At 41.1% G+C, this 15,292-nt stretch overlaps 1 protein-coding gene across 5 annotated transcripts in view; it reads left to right on the top strand.

Annotated features, from left to right (window-relative positions):
- The window catches only part of LOC131027437 (zinc protease PQQL-like), a 280,047-nt gene that overhangs the window by 187,886 nt on the left and 76,869 nt on the right, over positions 1 to 15,292 (top strand). For 3 of the 5 annotated variants that reach the window (XM_057957497.2, XM_057957496.2, XM_057957495.2), the window contains 2 exons: positions 1,042 to 1,152; positions 1,260 to 1,340. In XM_057957497.2, the coding sequence (XP_057813480.1) occupies positions 1,042 to 1,152; positions 1,260 to 1,340 (192 nt within the window). Of the gene's footprint in view, positions 1 to 535; positions 749 to 1,041; positions 1,153 to 1,259; positions 1,341 to 5,668; positions 5,753 to 15,292 lie in introns of those variants that run through there. The other 2 variants (XR_009102496.2, XR_009372379.1) reach the window with 2 other exon arrangements.

The raw sequence follows: 15,292 nt of genomic DNA, 5'->3' as shown, positions 1-15,292 counted from the left end.
ATATATCATTCATTTGTAGTACACATTATCAACACTTAACAATCCTCCTTAGGATGCAAATCATTGGAATAATGCAGCCTCTGAATTTTAGGTTCAGCATTGTGCTCCTATGTTACATATTTTAATCATGATGATCAAAAGAGATATGTTTTCTCTCTCTTGTCTCTATGGAATGTGTAGTGGTACTTTTAGAAGATTTGTTCATTCATTTCCATTGCCTATTAAGTAGAGTCAATTCCTAGCCTTTTTGTCGGTTCTCCTCCATGCAACTCTTGGGGTGAACACAGATTAATTGTATCAGAACAGAAATCCCTCTCATGCCATCCCGTCTCTTGATTTCCACATAAAATTCTAGTTGTGCATGACTACCTTTTCACAGTTTCATAAGAGATGGCATTTGTTTTTGCTTCAGATTTCTAAAACAGAAACAAAATAAATTGAAGTTGTTTGTTGATGTGAAGAAACCATTTTGATAGAAGTCCAAAAACATGTCCAGGAAACTTTGGGACAAAAGAGAAACTAACGTTTCTTGCAGATCTATGCACAACCTGGTGCTCCAATTAGGTCCAACAACATCTACAACTACCAGCTTTGCCTTTCAGCATTGAAGTCCATTCAAGTTGCAAGTCAATTTTGACATCCTGATGTTTGAATGCAAAGTCAATGGCAAGGGTGCTAGATTGGATTTTTAAAGTATAGGCTTACCACACCATCAACAAATTCAGGGATGGAGAATGCAAAGCTAAGGGTAATGATGCTAGATGAATGGATTTGACAATGATAGGCTTACCACACCATCAAGAAGCTCAGGGATGCAGAAAAGATCACTGTTGTAACTTTGAAGATGTTGAATATGGAACTTTGCTGGTGGCAGTCTCTTTGTGCACTGAAAGAGTGAATTTTATATTGCTGTTTCCTGTCCGAAGTTCATATGCATTTAATTCTAAATTTTTCCAAATACAGATGATTTAAATGTTTTCTTAACTTTGAGTCACTTCTTTGTGAATAATATATTTCACTCTCCCTCAATTTTGCATGCAGGTTGATATATCTTTAGATGTAATATCGCATCTGCAAGAAGAAGGGCCTTCTGATGAGGATGTTTTAACTGTTCTTGAAATTGAGCAAAGGGTACATGAGAATGGATTACAGGTATAAACTGCAAATGAATTGTAATCATCATGAAATGTTTTGGCTTGGCTTTGATGCCTAAGATAATGACTCTTCTAAAATTGCATTGCACTTTCAACTGGTTACAGGAAAATGGATACTGGTTAGATCGGATGCTGCGTGGTTATCAGTCTCGTTTCTATGAGGGTGATCTAAGTACATGTCTTAAGGTGACAATTAAATTTAATTTATTTCTTTTATTTTTTTAGAGCATGATAATATTTGGGCTCTGTTTCAGCTGCATTACAACTTAAATTGTGAGTTTTATATTAGTTACATACTAGTCCAGAGATTTTGATGTGGTGATCATAATTTGTGTTGGTCTTTTAGAATCTTGTTATTTTAGCTTGCTATGATTTCATTCTTGGTTAAATTGATGCAGAAAATGTTCTATTAAAGTAGTTTTTTTATCCACCTAAATATAGTTTTTCTGATTTTGGAAACTTAACCTATCTGCACACCAATGGTTTGAATAAGAATTATTGGACTAGAAGCATCAAACACTTCACATGTCCTTAGATCACCACCTCATTCTCTAAATACATCAATGCTTGATAATAAACATAAGACAGAAAGCGACTTTCCATAATCAATGCCAAAATGTTTGGACAGAAAATAGTAACCTCACGTTCTTCTATCTTGACCAATAAACATGACAGGGAGAATATTTCATAGTGCCCCGTTTGCCAATGAAACAACCTGCTGTCAGATCATTCCCTATCCTTAGAACAGATACTAAGATGGAGAACTCTATGTGCACTAATGACTCTGTCATTCTTGGGTTCATCATACTTGTCATTTGGTAAATTTGCTTCTAGTGATGTGAGGTTTATCTTCCCTTTTGGCCTTGTCTTGCATTTCCTCATCACATCTAATGCCAGCTTTTGTAAGGAGATGATAAAGTTCGCTATAAAGGTACACCCTCCATTCTGTTAGAACATACCTGTGCTTCTGTCCACAAGATCTGTTAGAAGAGTTATACCTTCTACAAATATATATTTAATAACTAATTAGTCACAGAGACTATTTTATATGCCAGATTAAGTGTTGCTAGTTATCAATTCTTGCTGTGATATCCCCATCTAATCCAAACCAGTAAATGGTATGTGAGAGAAGCTCCTTGTATTATCTTTATGGATGATACAATACATGAATAAGCTACTACAAGACAGGGATGGACAGTGATAAGTCTAAAAATGTAGCGATTAATGGAGATGGAAGGATACAATACACAGCAATATAAATCAAAGAAAGTGAGTGCGACGATAAAGCAACCACAAGGGTTTAGACAGCAATTCACATAATGGATAAGGCAGCAAGAGGAGCGACTCATTATGGTATAAAGGCAATTAATTAAGACAAGGTTGAACCAGATTAATAGTATGAATAAGATCGATCAGATCTTGATACTATGGGAATAGCGAGCAGAGCGTCCTACACAAGGCCCTTTGCGGAGTGTAGTGAAGGAGAGGGAAGAAGCACTCTCTCTTTTGGGCTCTTTCTGTGATCCCCTTGCTTCTTTCTTCTGTCCGATCTTGAGATTCTATTCTAATGATCCGAACAGGCCTCAGCTCTATAGCTAGTCATTTCATTCCCACTCTCAAGCCTGCTACTTCACGTGACATGCGTTAAAGCAGCTTAGTTAGCGATGTTATAGCCCTCGTGTGGGAGGTTTGAGCCAAGAAGATTCAGAATGTCTGCTGACTCGTGGAGAGACACATCATGGGTGTCATAATAATCCAGCTCTTAGTTCGCATATACTAATAAGATATCAGCGATTTGGTTATACCAAACAAACAAGTGATCAAGGTAACATCGGCCATGAAAGATTAGTTGAGACAAGACAAACAAATGTTAATCAGATGCTGAAGGGACAAACCCGTTAAGATAAAGAGTCCATTATGTGTCACGATTCATCATGGTATGGTGTGATTTAAGGGAAAGAATGATTAGTGGTGAATTAATCATCACTGGAAATCAGGCATGAAGAAGTATGATTAAGGGAAAGGATATTAAGTAAATTAATTAATAATATTTAGTGGAGGACGTGACTGTTAGAGAAAACCATTCCATTGAAAACATATAACTCTTGGCACTGGAACTATCCAATATGTATTTAGAGGGGGATTAGTTTTATTTAGAGGGGATTACAGACTAGAAGCGATCGGCAAGAGCCTCTGTCACAGCCAAATAAGGGTGGAGATATCCACCATTTTACAAGGCATAGGCGCATATATAGAAGAAGAACATATCAGGAACATCAATAATCTTAAGGGTAGATCAAAGATTATCAGTCAATGTTACATATTTATATCTATATATAATCAGATCTTTATATATCAAAACTATACTTAATTGCTTTTATATCAGGTCCTACTATAATTGTTTCACTAAGCTGCATAAGTTAGGAAGTATTTTATATGAGACATTACAGTGGTATCAGAGCAACTTTCCTGCCATTTTGTGAAGTAGTTAATGCAAACCTACCAAAGAAGGGGCACCAAATCCACCATGGGTGAGCAATTGGGCAACGAATTGAGAGCTTTCATGTAACAAACAAATCAAACCCTCATTAGTCAAAATGAAAAGTTCAATAGAACAACCCTACTCCTCGTACAAGCCATCCAAAGCATAAATAGCAATAACAATTCTAGAGCCAATCAAAACCAGGGGAGGGATACTCATTCAAATCACTCCGAAAATGATCACCCCACAAGGGCATCAACTCCTAGACCTACCATGCCTCCTTTCTTACCAAGAGAAGAACACATATTAGAAGAAGAGGAACCAGCTATAGATAGCGTAGAGGATCTTGCTGAAATATACTCTAGGTTGTTAAAGATGGTAACTGCAGCAGATATCATGCCTGCCGTATTTATGGATTTCTCGAGCTCTATATTTGATACTCTTCACCGTTTGTGGAAGCTGGAAAATGTTTCGGTTTTGTTTTACATCTGTCTCTGCTCATCGAAGACTTTGTTTGCTGTCACCATTCTTATATTAGCTGGAAAATCGTTGCTTTTTCCTCTGAAGTTTGCCGGCTCGTGGTATATGTCGGTGTGTAACTGACATTGTTCTTTATGATTGGCCTTTCTGCCTTATTCTTTAGGGAAGTTTATCGGGTCTTGGAGTATGTTATATATTCATATGCCGTGGGATATAGAGATGATGACTGACATTCTTTTAATGATCTTTCGATAGAAATCTCAGGTCTTGGATGCTGTGTCTTCGTATTTACTCTAATCTTTCGAGATCATTTATATTTGACTGTGAACAGTTGTGTGTGCAGATTTGTTCTATTAGCATCTTCCTTTATTTTTTTTTAAAGCAGTTTCTGATAATCGTCTTCTATTTGAGCATTATCAATCATTGTTAAAATGATTGTCTTCCAAACGTGAGAGTTATGTACTTATTTTGAGTCTTCAATAAAATCTATTTTTGTGTGGCTGGGTTTTTCACCCTGAGGTGGAGTGTTTTCCCAGGATAATTTATTGTGTTCTTGTTCTCTTAAGCTTTCATAGGTTCTATTATCTGAGTTTATAGCATTCTGGTTCCATTTTTAACATAGGTTAGATCCCGATGTGCAAAGAAGTATAGAGACCTTAAGGAAAGGATAAGTAAGATGACCATCCCAAACTTTGATGGATCCAGGAAATGCACAGCACGGTTATGGGTCCAAAATCTAGATACCTGCTTATCACTTAGTCCTATGACCGAAGAGAATGCTATTAAGTTCACCGTGCTCCATTTAGCAGGAATAGCTCATGATTGGTGGCACCACTGCCTCATTACTCAAGGCCACCAACAAATTACTACCTATGATGAGTTTGCCCAAAAACTCATCACAAGATTCGACCAAAAACATCCTGAATGGTATTTTAGAGAACTCACTCAAATTAAGCAATATGGAACGGTTGAAGACTATGCTTTTGAATTCCAAAAACTAGTAGTGATGGTAGTAGAAATCTCTCAAAGAAGACTCACATATTTATTCGTGGAAGGACTAAAGCAATTGATCAAGAGCATAGTGAGTGCCCTAGACCCACCAAACTTAGAAGAAGCAATCCTAAAAGCTACTAAGTTTGATTCCGCCAAAATAAGGGAAAAAGATCCATCTAGAAAGGAGATATCAAAGGACAAACATCTCTATGGAAAGGATAGGCGTGAGGGAATATTTCTTCTGCGAACTTAGATAAAGATAAGATAAATTTATTAATGTCTGACAAAAGACCACAAAGCAGGTCCAAGGGACTGCCAATGTAATGTCCCCATTTGGGAATTTCCTTAATTTAATCCTGAAACAACAATTCCATCTTAAGATGAGAACTGTAATACAAAATTTACCCAAACTGAAGACATTTTATCATGATATTTAACTTAAAATTTTAATAGTAGTTTAAGGATAGCACTTATCTTGATAAATTTCTCTGATTTGACAATAGCTTTATACTGATAATCTTCTTCAATCCTTTAATGAGAGAGTTGATTGCTATTTCAGATTTGACTGTAGAAGCCGACAACCATTGTGGCGCTATTCCTGATATAAATTCCTTTAACATGCAACCTTTTATGCCCAAGGCAGGTAATGCTCACTAGAGTTGATCCGCTAAAGATACCTCTTTTTATAAATGAATTTGATATCCCTTACATATCTTACAAAGTTGAATGGTCAAATCTTCTGGATGTTAGAAGACATGTCTCTTCATACTTGAATAGATCACTTTATTTATTCAAATCACACTTCTTAATTAAGCAACCACGCAATCTCCTTAGTATCGATTCCCATATTTGTTTGACTTCTTTTAATAACTCTTAATCACAGAGTTAGGGGATTGTGTATTTTCCATTTGTAATTTATGTTAATTTCTTTTAAATTGTTGTAGTTTATATTTAAAGTCCACTTATTACTAAGATCACTACCACTTTCACTGTATGGACACTGCCTTATGAAGTTGCTTCTTTAATTATACAGACCACTGCATCAACATGTTATAATCATTGTTTACAGTATGTTGCTGTATGTCTATGTTTTGTGTAATCAACCTTCTTTTAGTCAACTGATATATTTGTTTAATGAATGGTAGGTCGACTAATGAAAACTCCTTGGTCGGCTATCTCAGGCTCCTTGAGTGCTGCCAATCTGGATGTAATGGCCCAACATACCCCTGAGAACAACGATGTTGCTGCCTGTAACTTGATAACTGTTATGCTTTGATCTCCCCATATCTATTATCTTTCTTATGATAGTTTCATGCACTTAGTAATGATTGCTTCCCTACATTCCGATATATATATATATATATATATCCTTGCCGAGTTTCTGTAGTTGTTTCTGAATGATACTTTAATGTATGAAATCACTCGTCTTCATTGTTCCTTGCGTTGGGCTGCCTTGTCTGAATTGTCGATAATATAAGCAGATAATGGTTCCGATATCACTGGATAAAGATCAAGTTGCTTTTCCAGATGGTAATTTGAATGCTTGCAACGTTAGGGGGCTATCTCTGATATGAAATGATTTAGCTTGTGCACCCGATACTGTGCCGATGGCATTTGCTCACCACGAACGATCCAATGTGGATTATAAAATAAGATACAAACTTCTACAATGCTGTTGTGAATGATCATGAATGCCTTCTTATGTCTTGTTTTGGGAATGATAAGATACGTTGCCAAAAGACATGCCCTTTGTTCATTCATTTACTAATCACACTACTTCATTGCCATTTTGGTTATCGATTAGACTTGCACTCTTAACCAATCTTATCTTATGATAATCGCATATGTTATCTTGTCTTATTCGATCTGCCTTCGTAGTAATCATTGCTGTTGCTTGTGATTATAATCACTGTCTTTTGTGTCTTAATTCGTGTCTTTGTATGTACCAACAATAATGATTATCATAATCGCTGTATTAACACTTATTCATTCTATTTGCTGCCTCTACGGTATTGACACAGTTGATCTATCCTCATTGCTACTTTGATGATTAATTGTAATCGGTATTGCCCATTAACAAACTGCTGTTATGTGCTTCCTGCATATCGCACCATATTGGATATCTTTTTAGACTAATCGATATATATATCAGCCTTATTGATTTTGTATGGAGGGTAGGTTGTTAACATCGATGGATATAACTAATCGATTGTTAGATGCTTAAGTCTTTGTCCCATTCACTATCAACTTGCATCGTCTATCTCTTCTACAATTCTGTCTCTTTTAAGAGACTTCACAAAATTTATGGAGCATATGAGATACCGGTGGTGTGTTGTCGAGGATGGGGACATCACAGCCAAAAGCCAGAAAGGGGCCAGCCCACAGTAGGAACACCAAACGGTGCCCAAAGAAAAGCAACAGCAAGACAACAGGAACAAATAAAACAAAACCAAAAACTGAAAGCGACGAGAGAGAGAGGAAGAGGGGAGGGGAGTTCCAATCAGGACCACCCAAACCCTCAACCGCCACTACAAAGTCTGCACCGCAAAGAAGAATCTCAAAACAGAGGGGTAATCCATAGAGCTAGTGGGAGGCCCATACTGCTTCTGGTGCTTCCTGGATGGAGAGGAGGGGCACCGCTGTTGAAGGGAACATCTCTTGGAGATCACCAACCGAAGATGACTAGAGCCAAGCTAGCACTTGGTGCCACGCACTAAGTGAGTATCCGGGAAGGAGGTGATAAGCTAGCAGGATTGAATAGTGTCGTGGTGTTGATGATAAAAAGTGAGGTCCTAGAGCCTGACAACCTCCTGAATATAGAGAGGAAGGCACCTCTGGTCGATGTATTTAAAAAATGTGGAGAGGGATTGAGCTCCTTTGAAAAGGCAGTAGAACTTGCCTCTGATCTCATAGTATAAAGGGCAGCGGAAGATGAAATGCTCCTTAGTCTCAACCTCACCCATTTTGCATAACTGGGAAATCTTGCTATCTCTGGCTAACTGATGATCGGTCTCAATGTGGAGACGGTGAGAGCTCACACAGAAAGAACCAAGGGGTATCTGAAGAGAACGCGCCTAGTGGTGGGATAAGTAAGGACACACAATGAATCCATCCTTCAGCTCCAAAAAATGCTAAGCATAGAAGGCCATCTTAGGGCGAAAACCCCTGTGGGGGTTGTCCTAGGTAGTGTGGATGAACTGCTAGTAAATATCTGTTCTGACACACAAATTAAGCTCCTGTCTAGACGAGAGGAGATGGTGAGGAGCATCAAGAGAGTACTGGAAGGGAGGGAGACGATCCATCCCAATCCCAATAGAACCAAGAAGAGTCGAGACCTCAGCGAACCAACCATGAGCCCGACCCAAGGTTTCATAAGCGGCAGTGGACTCAGAAGAGTAGTAAGTGAGGTAGGGAAACTTGAGGCGCCCCTCTTGAATGTCAACATAACCTGCAGGTGATGTAAGAACCAAATGTGGTCGAAAATGGCCCCAAGTTTGAAGGGGTGAGTCCCAAAATCCGCAAGAATGATTATGAAGGATGGTTTGCTTGCATTTGATGACGCACCGAAGAACCTGAACCCGCTCCGCAGAAGCCCAACTAGATTCGAGGAGGGATGACCCCCAAACCACATACCCATATAGAACAGTAGGTCTAATCAAAGTGTTCAAGAGTGTCATCTTGGACGTGGTGTCTTGAAAGTGGTGTCAAAAGCACTGTCTCTCAAGAATAGCCAAAGTACCATAACTCTTGTTGATTGGCAGCTAGACGACATGTCTTCAGCTGAAACGAGGACCAGAGAACTTGATCCCCAGGTAAGTGTAGGACAAAGAGATCTCAACCTCCACCCTTTTGAAGAAAAAGATGAGGTGAGAGGTGTTAAGGCAATTGAAGATCATGACCTTCGTTTTCCCCAAAATAGCCGTCAACTGTCTATGGTCACAAAAAGTCGCAAGGCAATGCAACTGTGTTTGCAAACCCTCAAGGGAGGAAGCCAAAAGGACTACATCATCGACAAAGAGAAAAATAGAGATCAAAATCTAGTGGAGGTGGCAACCATTCAATGAAAGGGAGCGCTTTGAAAGAAATCCCTCCAACTCATCAATGTAAATACCAAACAAGGTGGGGGAAAGGGGGCAGCCCTACTTAACACCAATGTTGCTCTTGATGAAGTCAGAGAAATTAAGAGGGGTCCTGAGATGATCTAGGACCATCTTATAAAGTCTCATAATGGCATTCGAGAGAATCTCAAAAATACCAATGTCCCGCAATCTCTGGAAAAGGGCCGTCCTTGGCACCAAATTGAAGGCTTTGCGGAAGTCCACAAACCAACAGTAAACCTTTGAGGAACGGTGGCGAGCCTCCTCAATAATAGCTCTAAGGGTCAAGATATCATCCGTGGTTCGATAATCTGGTCTGAAACCTGCCTGTCCCCACGCAAGAATATGACGTTGGTCTAACTTTTTGGAAAGAATAGCATGAAGAACTTTAGCATAGAGTTTGGAAAAGGAGTGGCTAACCATAATAGTCCTGTAATTGTTGGGATCGGAAGTCGGACCCACCTTGTGAATCGGGTGGATGATGTGATGAGACCAAGAAGAAGGAAACCCTGTGCGAACCACATGATTGAATAAGTTAGCTAAATAAGATCCCAGGATAGCACTACCATGCTTGAAGAACTTGCCTTGAAATCCCTCCTCATCGGCCGCTCTGCTACTGTTCAAGGTCCTAATAGCCTCCTTGATGTTCACGTGGGTGAAAAGATGGCAATGAGGGGGTGAGGTGACAAGGATGGTGGGCAGGTCAGGGTTATCATAAATTGCTGAAGTATGGGAAACTAGGGAGCTGTGGTTTAGATCGGTGGGAAGGGGGGAGCAGCAGGGGAAGAGGGTGCGCCAAAAGGACTTGGGGGAGTGAATGAGAGGCTCGAAGGACTCTCCTGTGTTGGGAAATGAAGAGGTGTTTCTTGCAGTGGAGGAGATGGCGGTAGGAAGTTTTAAGCCATGCAAAGTGAAGGTGGTTGTTGATGAAGGCTTCTCGCAGGGCATGATGGTGGGATTTGCAGTTTGCATCATACCATTTGTTCATAGGGCAAGTGTTTTTCCTCCTGGAAGGGGGGGATGGAGGGTTGGTGAAATGGGGAAAGGATAAGAGGGTGGCCCCCCAAATAGACTTGAAAGATGCGCAAACTTAGTGGCAGCACACTCAAGAGGAAAAAAGAGGGAGTCCGGAGGGAGGAGCAGCCTAAGGTGATGGGTAAAAGGTCACGGTCGCCATCGTCAAAGAAAAAGGATGTATGGGGGGGAGAGTCAGCTGGGGAGGCAGGGGGGGTGGTGAGGGGAGATGGGCCGAACGGAGAGGCTGAGAAGAGCATGATCGGCAAGAGGGATGGGGGTGATAGAGTAGTGGCCAATGGAATAAATAAAGGACCGGCTGGAAAGAGCATAATCCACCACACTCGCCCCAGCACAATGAGGTCTGCAGGTAAAAAACTGCGAACCCAAGAAGCAAGGTAAGCCATTAAGGACCACAAGGTCAGAGGACTCATAGAGCTGAATAAGGTGTCAACCGTACTTCGTATAAGGTTCTGAAGTGTCATCCGAGGATCTCTGGAGCCCCAAATCAACAAGTGTAATATCCCTTGTTCTTGTATGTCCAAAATGTGCTTATGAGGCACAAGGAATATCGTCAAACACTTCACGGACAGCCTTCCAGCTTGCTGGTCTAAAATATCAGTCTAATATGTCTTATTTTAAAGACCATAGATGGCTCCCAAGGCTTAAGAATCAACACTTCAATGTATTAATTGACACTAGAATCCTTAAGCAATGCATAGAGATGAATTTACAATGTTAAAAATGCACCTACAATAGACTAACATTTGGACAAACAGTTGGCATGCAGTCATATAAGAACATGTGAAGGATAAACAACCTTATCTCTCCTTAATTTAGAAATCAAATGCTCATTACATTGGCCAACTTATACCGAAAACATTGACTAATAACAGTGACCAATTTGCAGATTGTCTGAAGACATATGACAGCCCAAAGACTCAACATACAAACTGAGACTTACAATGGATATTTTAATGACAGATGAACCTGGAATATGGTGCTTAGAAGAAGCAAGCAATATCTTTGTTGTTGAAGCCTCCAATGTCCTATTTCGACCTTCTTATCAGATCGCCCCTGTTGCTGCTATGGAAGTCTGAGATTAAATAATTGGGAATGCTAAACCCCTCTTGACTAGGCCAAAATGAATCACTATTCTTCCCCAAGAAGAAGGCCAATGTCAGATGCCATCTCCAAGTTGAAGGCCACCTGAGTTTGAGCATCAAAATCACCCAGGATGAGAACGTCACCAACCGTAGAGAATTAAGAAATGCTATCATAGAGATCAGTAAAAGGGTCACCATTTGGGCCATTATGAACCGTATACGGAGATGAGGTAGGAGGGAAGTAGCAAACCCCAATAAAGATGTCTCTGAGGTGGGGGGCAGCCCAACAAATCCGGACCCACAAAAATCTAGCTAACTCATCAGTAAGGACAATAAAAGTCAAACCTTGAAAACGATTGCTGACAAGGCAAGCCACAGCCTCGGAACCACGGACCCCACCAGAGCACCGAGTCTCGTGTCTAAAAGCTAATAACCAATGGAATCGAGTGAGCCCTAGAAGAGGACGGGTGGAGCTTTTATGAGTCTCTGTGTGGAATAGGAAGTCGGAAGAGCCAAGAGCATCCCACAATAAACCCGGTGAAGACCAAAAGGTCCCATTACCATTACAATAGCTGATCTGCAAAGCTGTACTTGTAATATTTTATTTTATGCCAATGGTATCCCCACGACCTAGCCCAACGCCCAACTTGCCTTACCTTGGATTTATTTATTGCTAAGTTGGGGTTCAGGAAGGGCCGAGCTGAGGCGAGACTAATCCACTGGGGGTGTACCATGCCGCCCGCAAGCCAGGTGCATTGGGTGAGCCTGGGCCTCGGAGTTGAACTTGAGACCAATGGGGAGCAAACCCACGACCCAAGCCAAATCTACTACCCGTGCAGGTTGAGCTATACCTGTAGTATTACCATCAACAGGTTGGGCCTGTGGGCGTCATTTAGTGGCCACAACGGTATTCTTAGGTCCCCACCTTGGAGGAAAGGAATCCCTAATAACTACTTTCAAGTTCTTGATGACAACCCATTTACCATCACGCCTCTCTGTAGCAACAAGTTGTTTGGATTGTTTCAACTTTGAAACTTACAATTTGGTGAGATCTTCATCAAGATATATCTTCATGGGCAGTGGGAAGAGCTTCCTCTGAGCTTTGAGAGCGCAAAGTCGGTCAGCAGCCAGAAAGAAAAATAAGGAAAAGCGTAAAATCATACTCGACCTAGGCCCTGTCAAGGGTGATGTCAATAATGTTGCGTTGATCGCGGAGGAAGGAATAAGCAACAGTCAGCGGGTCAGGGGAGATGGAAGCGAGACCCCACACCTTAAGGTTGAGCTCGTGAGCGCTTCGGGTGCACTCTTTTGTGAGCTTGGACTGCATTTTCTCGATTCCGGTTGAAGGAGGAGCACCTCGCATATCGAGGCCCACGTTTTGATGTACTTTTTTGTTTCAGTTTTGAGGACTTCATGTTTGCTGTCTAGATTAGATTGCATGGCCTTCAACTTGGAGATGGCTGAATCTTTCCTGGTAACATTTGCAATGTTCGCATTCAACAACTTCTTGAGTTCATCATTATCCACCATTATAGCATAAATTTTAGTAGACATCTCGAGTAGGGATCCCTTGAGTGAATGGTTGTCCATTTCCAGTTTCGAGACCCTGTCAAGCAAACCCACGAGTGTGGAGCCGTTTTGAATTTTCCTTTGATATGTGTGTACAAGTTTTGCTAGGAGAGGGGTAGGGGGGGATCCTCAGATAGTTCCATGCTAGAGGTTGCAGAGGACACAGCCCGCAAAGAAGCCCCAACGCCATAGAACACGCAGATGACATGACAAGCCAATCGCAGAGGGCAAATAGGGATGGCAAGACGAGTGGGTTAGCAAGTCGTGCAGACAACGTGGGAAGAAACGCGGGAGGCTTCCTAGGCGTCGTGTAGGCAACGCGAGAGGCAATAAAACTTAGAAAGAAAAGTCTATGCTTCAAGTGTAAAGATCCATGGAGCCATGGACATGTTTGTAATAAAGAACACCAAAAGGAAAAGTTGTGCTACAAGTGTAAACACCCTTGGGAGGAGGGAAACACTTGCAACCAAAGTAATTGTAAGAATAAAAACTTGTGCTATAGGTGCAAAAAAAATTAGGATCCAGGACTTAAATGTGAGAGAAATAGTCAAGCCCATCATATTGAAATTATATCTATATCCAATAAAGGAACGAGTAGGGAGAAAGGGGAAAACCCCTGCAAGAAAACAGGATACAATGAAGGAAGTCTTAAATGTTAGAGTAAAGTAATTAATTAACTTTGCTCTCCTCTTAAGATTTCACTTTATGCATATTAGTCATTTAATAATTAATATTTAATTATTAAATGCTCACACCTTAGGGTTAGGTTTTCCTTTCGGTGTTGATCTCCTTTATAAGGATTGATCTCTTGTATTATTCATTCTTCTTGATTCATTTTTTCTCTGATAATAAATCTTTCACTTTGTCAGAGCCAAAAACCCTTGTATTCGTTCTCTCTCTTTCTCTGTGACAGGTTTCTTGCATGCAGGTTTCTTTGGGTTCTGTGGATTTGTATTTTTCAAATCCTACATGGTATCAGAGCCAGATCTGTTGCAGCTTGTTCAGACTTTTGAAAGATTTTGAGATCTAGGTTTTGGTTGCATCAGATCTGTGTTTGTCTTTTGTTTTTATTGGAATAGGGGGGTATTTTTTTTTGGTGCACTTTGACCTCAAATGGACCTCATTGTTGAGCTCGTAGCGCTCAAAAACCCCTATTTCCATATAAAATTCGTCCGATTCGAACACAGTTGCTCCAGAAGGCAAATTTTTTTTTGCCCCAAGGCCGTACGGCCCCAGGGCACGTAGCACGAGGCACACAAATAAAAAAAAATTAAAAAAAGCAGTTTTTTTTCAAAAAAACGTGTAGTGTTTTAAAAAAAACACGGGCGCCCCTGTTTGGAGCTCGCGCCGTCAGTGAGCAGCCCGGCGGCCCCTGCCCGACCACCGTCGCCGGCAGTAAACATTGGCTGCGGCCCGGCAGCAACCGCTGCGCCGCCCGTCGCCGCCCACCGCCCGCGCGCCGCCCGCCGTCCGCCATCACCAGCGGCGCCGCCCCCACGCCGCCACAGAGCCACCAGCCCTACCTCAACCCCTGGTTGCCCAGTGGACCAGGGCTTATTTTTTTAAAGCCCTTGAGGGCTATAAGGGCCCATCTGGGTCTTTTTGGAGCTCTTTTACAAAATCGGGCATAAATCGGGCGTTCGATCTCCCTTTTTTGAAAACAAATAGGCGTTGGAAAGCTGACTCCGAGCCCGTTCTAATGGTGCAGGAATTTTTTCATATTTCTCCAGTTTGATTGCATTTTTTCGCAGTCAAAGTCCGATGAGCCTTTTTGCACTCCGGAGGGCATAACTTGCTCGTTTTTGCTCCGTTTTTCGAAAGCGAATATGCGTCGGAAAGGTGGTTCTGTGCTCTTTCCAGATCTACAGTCTATTTCATCAGTAAATTCTTCAAGTGCTCATACTTTTGTCTCAACCAGTTCCTGCTTTCTATCATTTTCAGGCTTTCAGTTTGTACTGGGGATTATTTTTTTTTGCATTGTGGGGGGGTGTTTTTCTTGCTTTCTGTTATTTACATCAGAAAACCAGAATATACAGACACCAATACAAAACAATCAAACCCCTTCTGCATCTTCTGTCTAGTTCTGAAAGACGACTTAATAATAATAAAAAAAATTCAGAGCAGTTGAGGCACAATTCACAGGATGGCCGACAAACCTATTGACTCTCTCACACCGCATAATTACCACACTTGGAAGGGTCGCATGATGACTCTTCTCCAGTCTCGAGGGTTATGGTCCTGTTTGGATGAGGTTCAGCCTCAGTTGACACGTCCCTTTGAGGTTATGCAGCACAGGAACAATATGGATCAGGCTATGGGATTGATGGCTTTACACATTTCCGACAGTCTCCAGTTTCATCTTGAGGGTTGTCTCACTCCTCGAGCCATTTGGACCAA

This window comes from Cryptomeria japonica, chromosome 4 (assembly GCF_030272615.1).
Source record: "Cryptomeria japonica chromosome 4, Sugi_1.0, whole genome shotgun sequence".
NCBI lineage: Eukaryota > Viridiplantae > Streptophyta > Pinopsida > Cupressales > Cupressaceae > Cryptomeria > Cryptomeria japonica.
The sequence above is the reverse complement of the archived record's forward strand: the minus strand, read 5'-3'. Positions and strand labels throughout refer to the sequence as shown.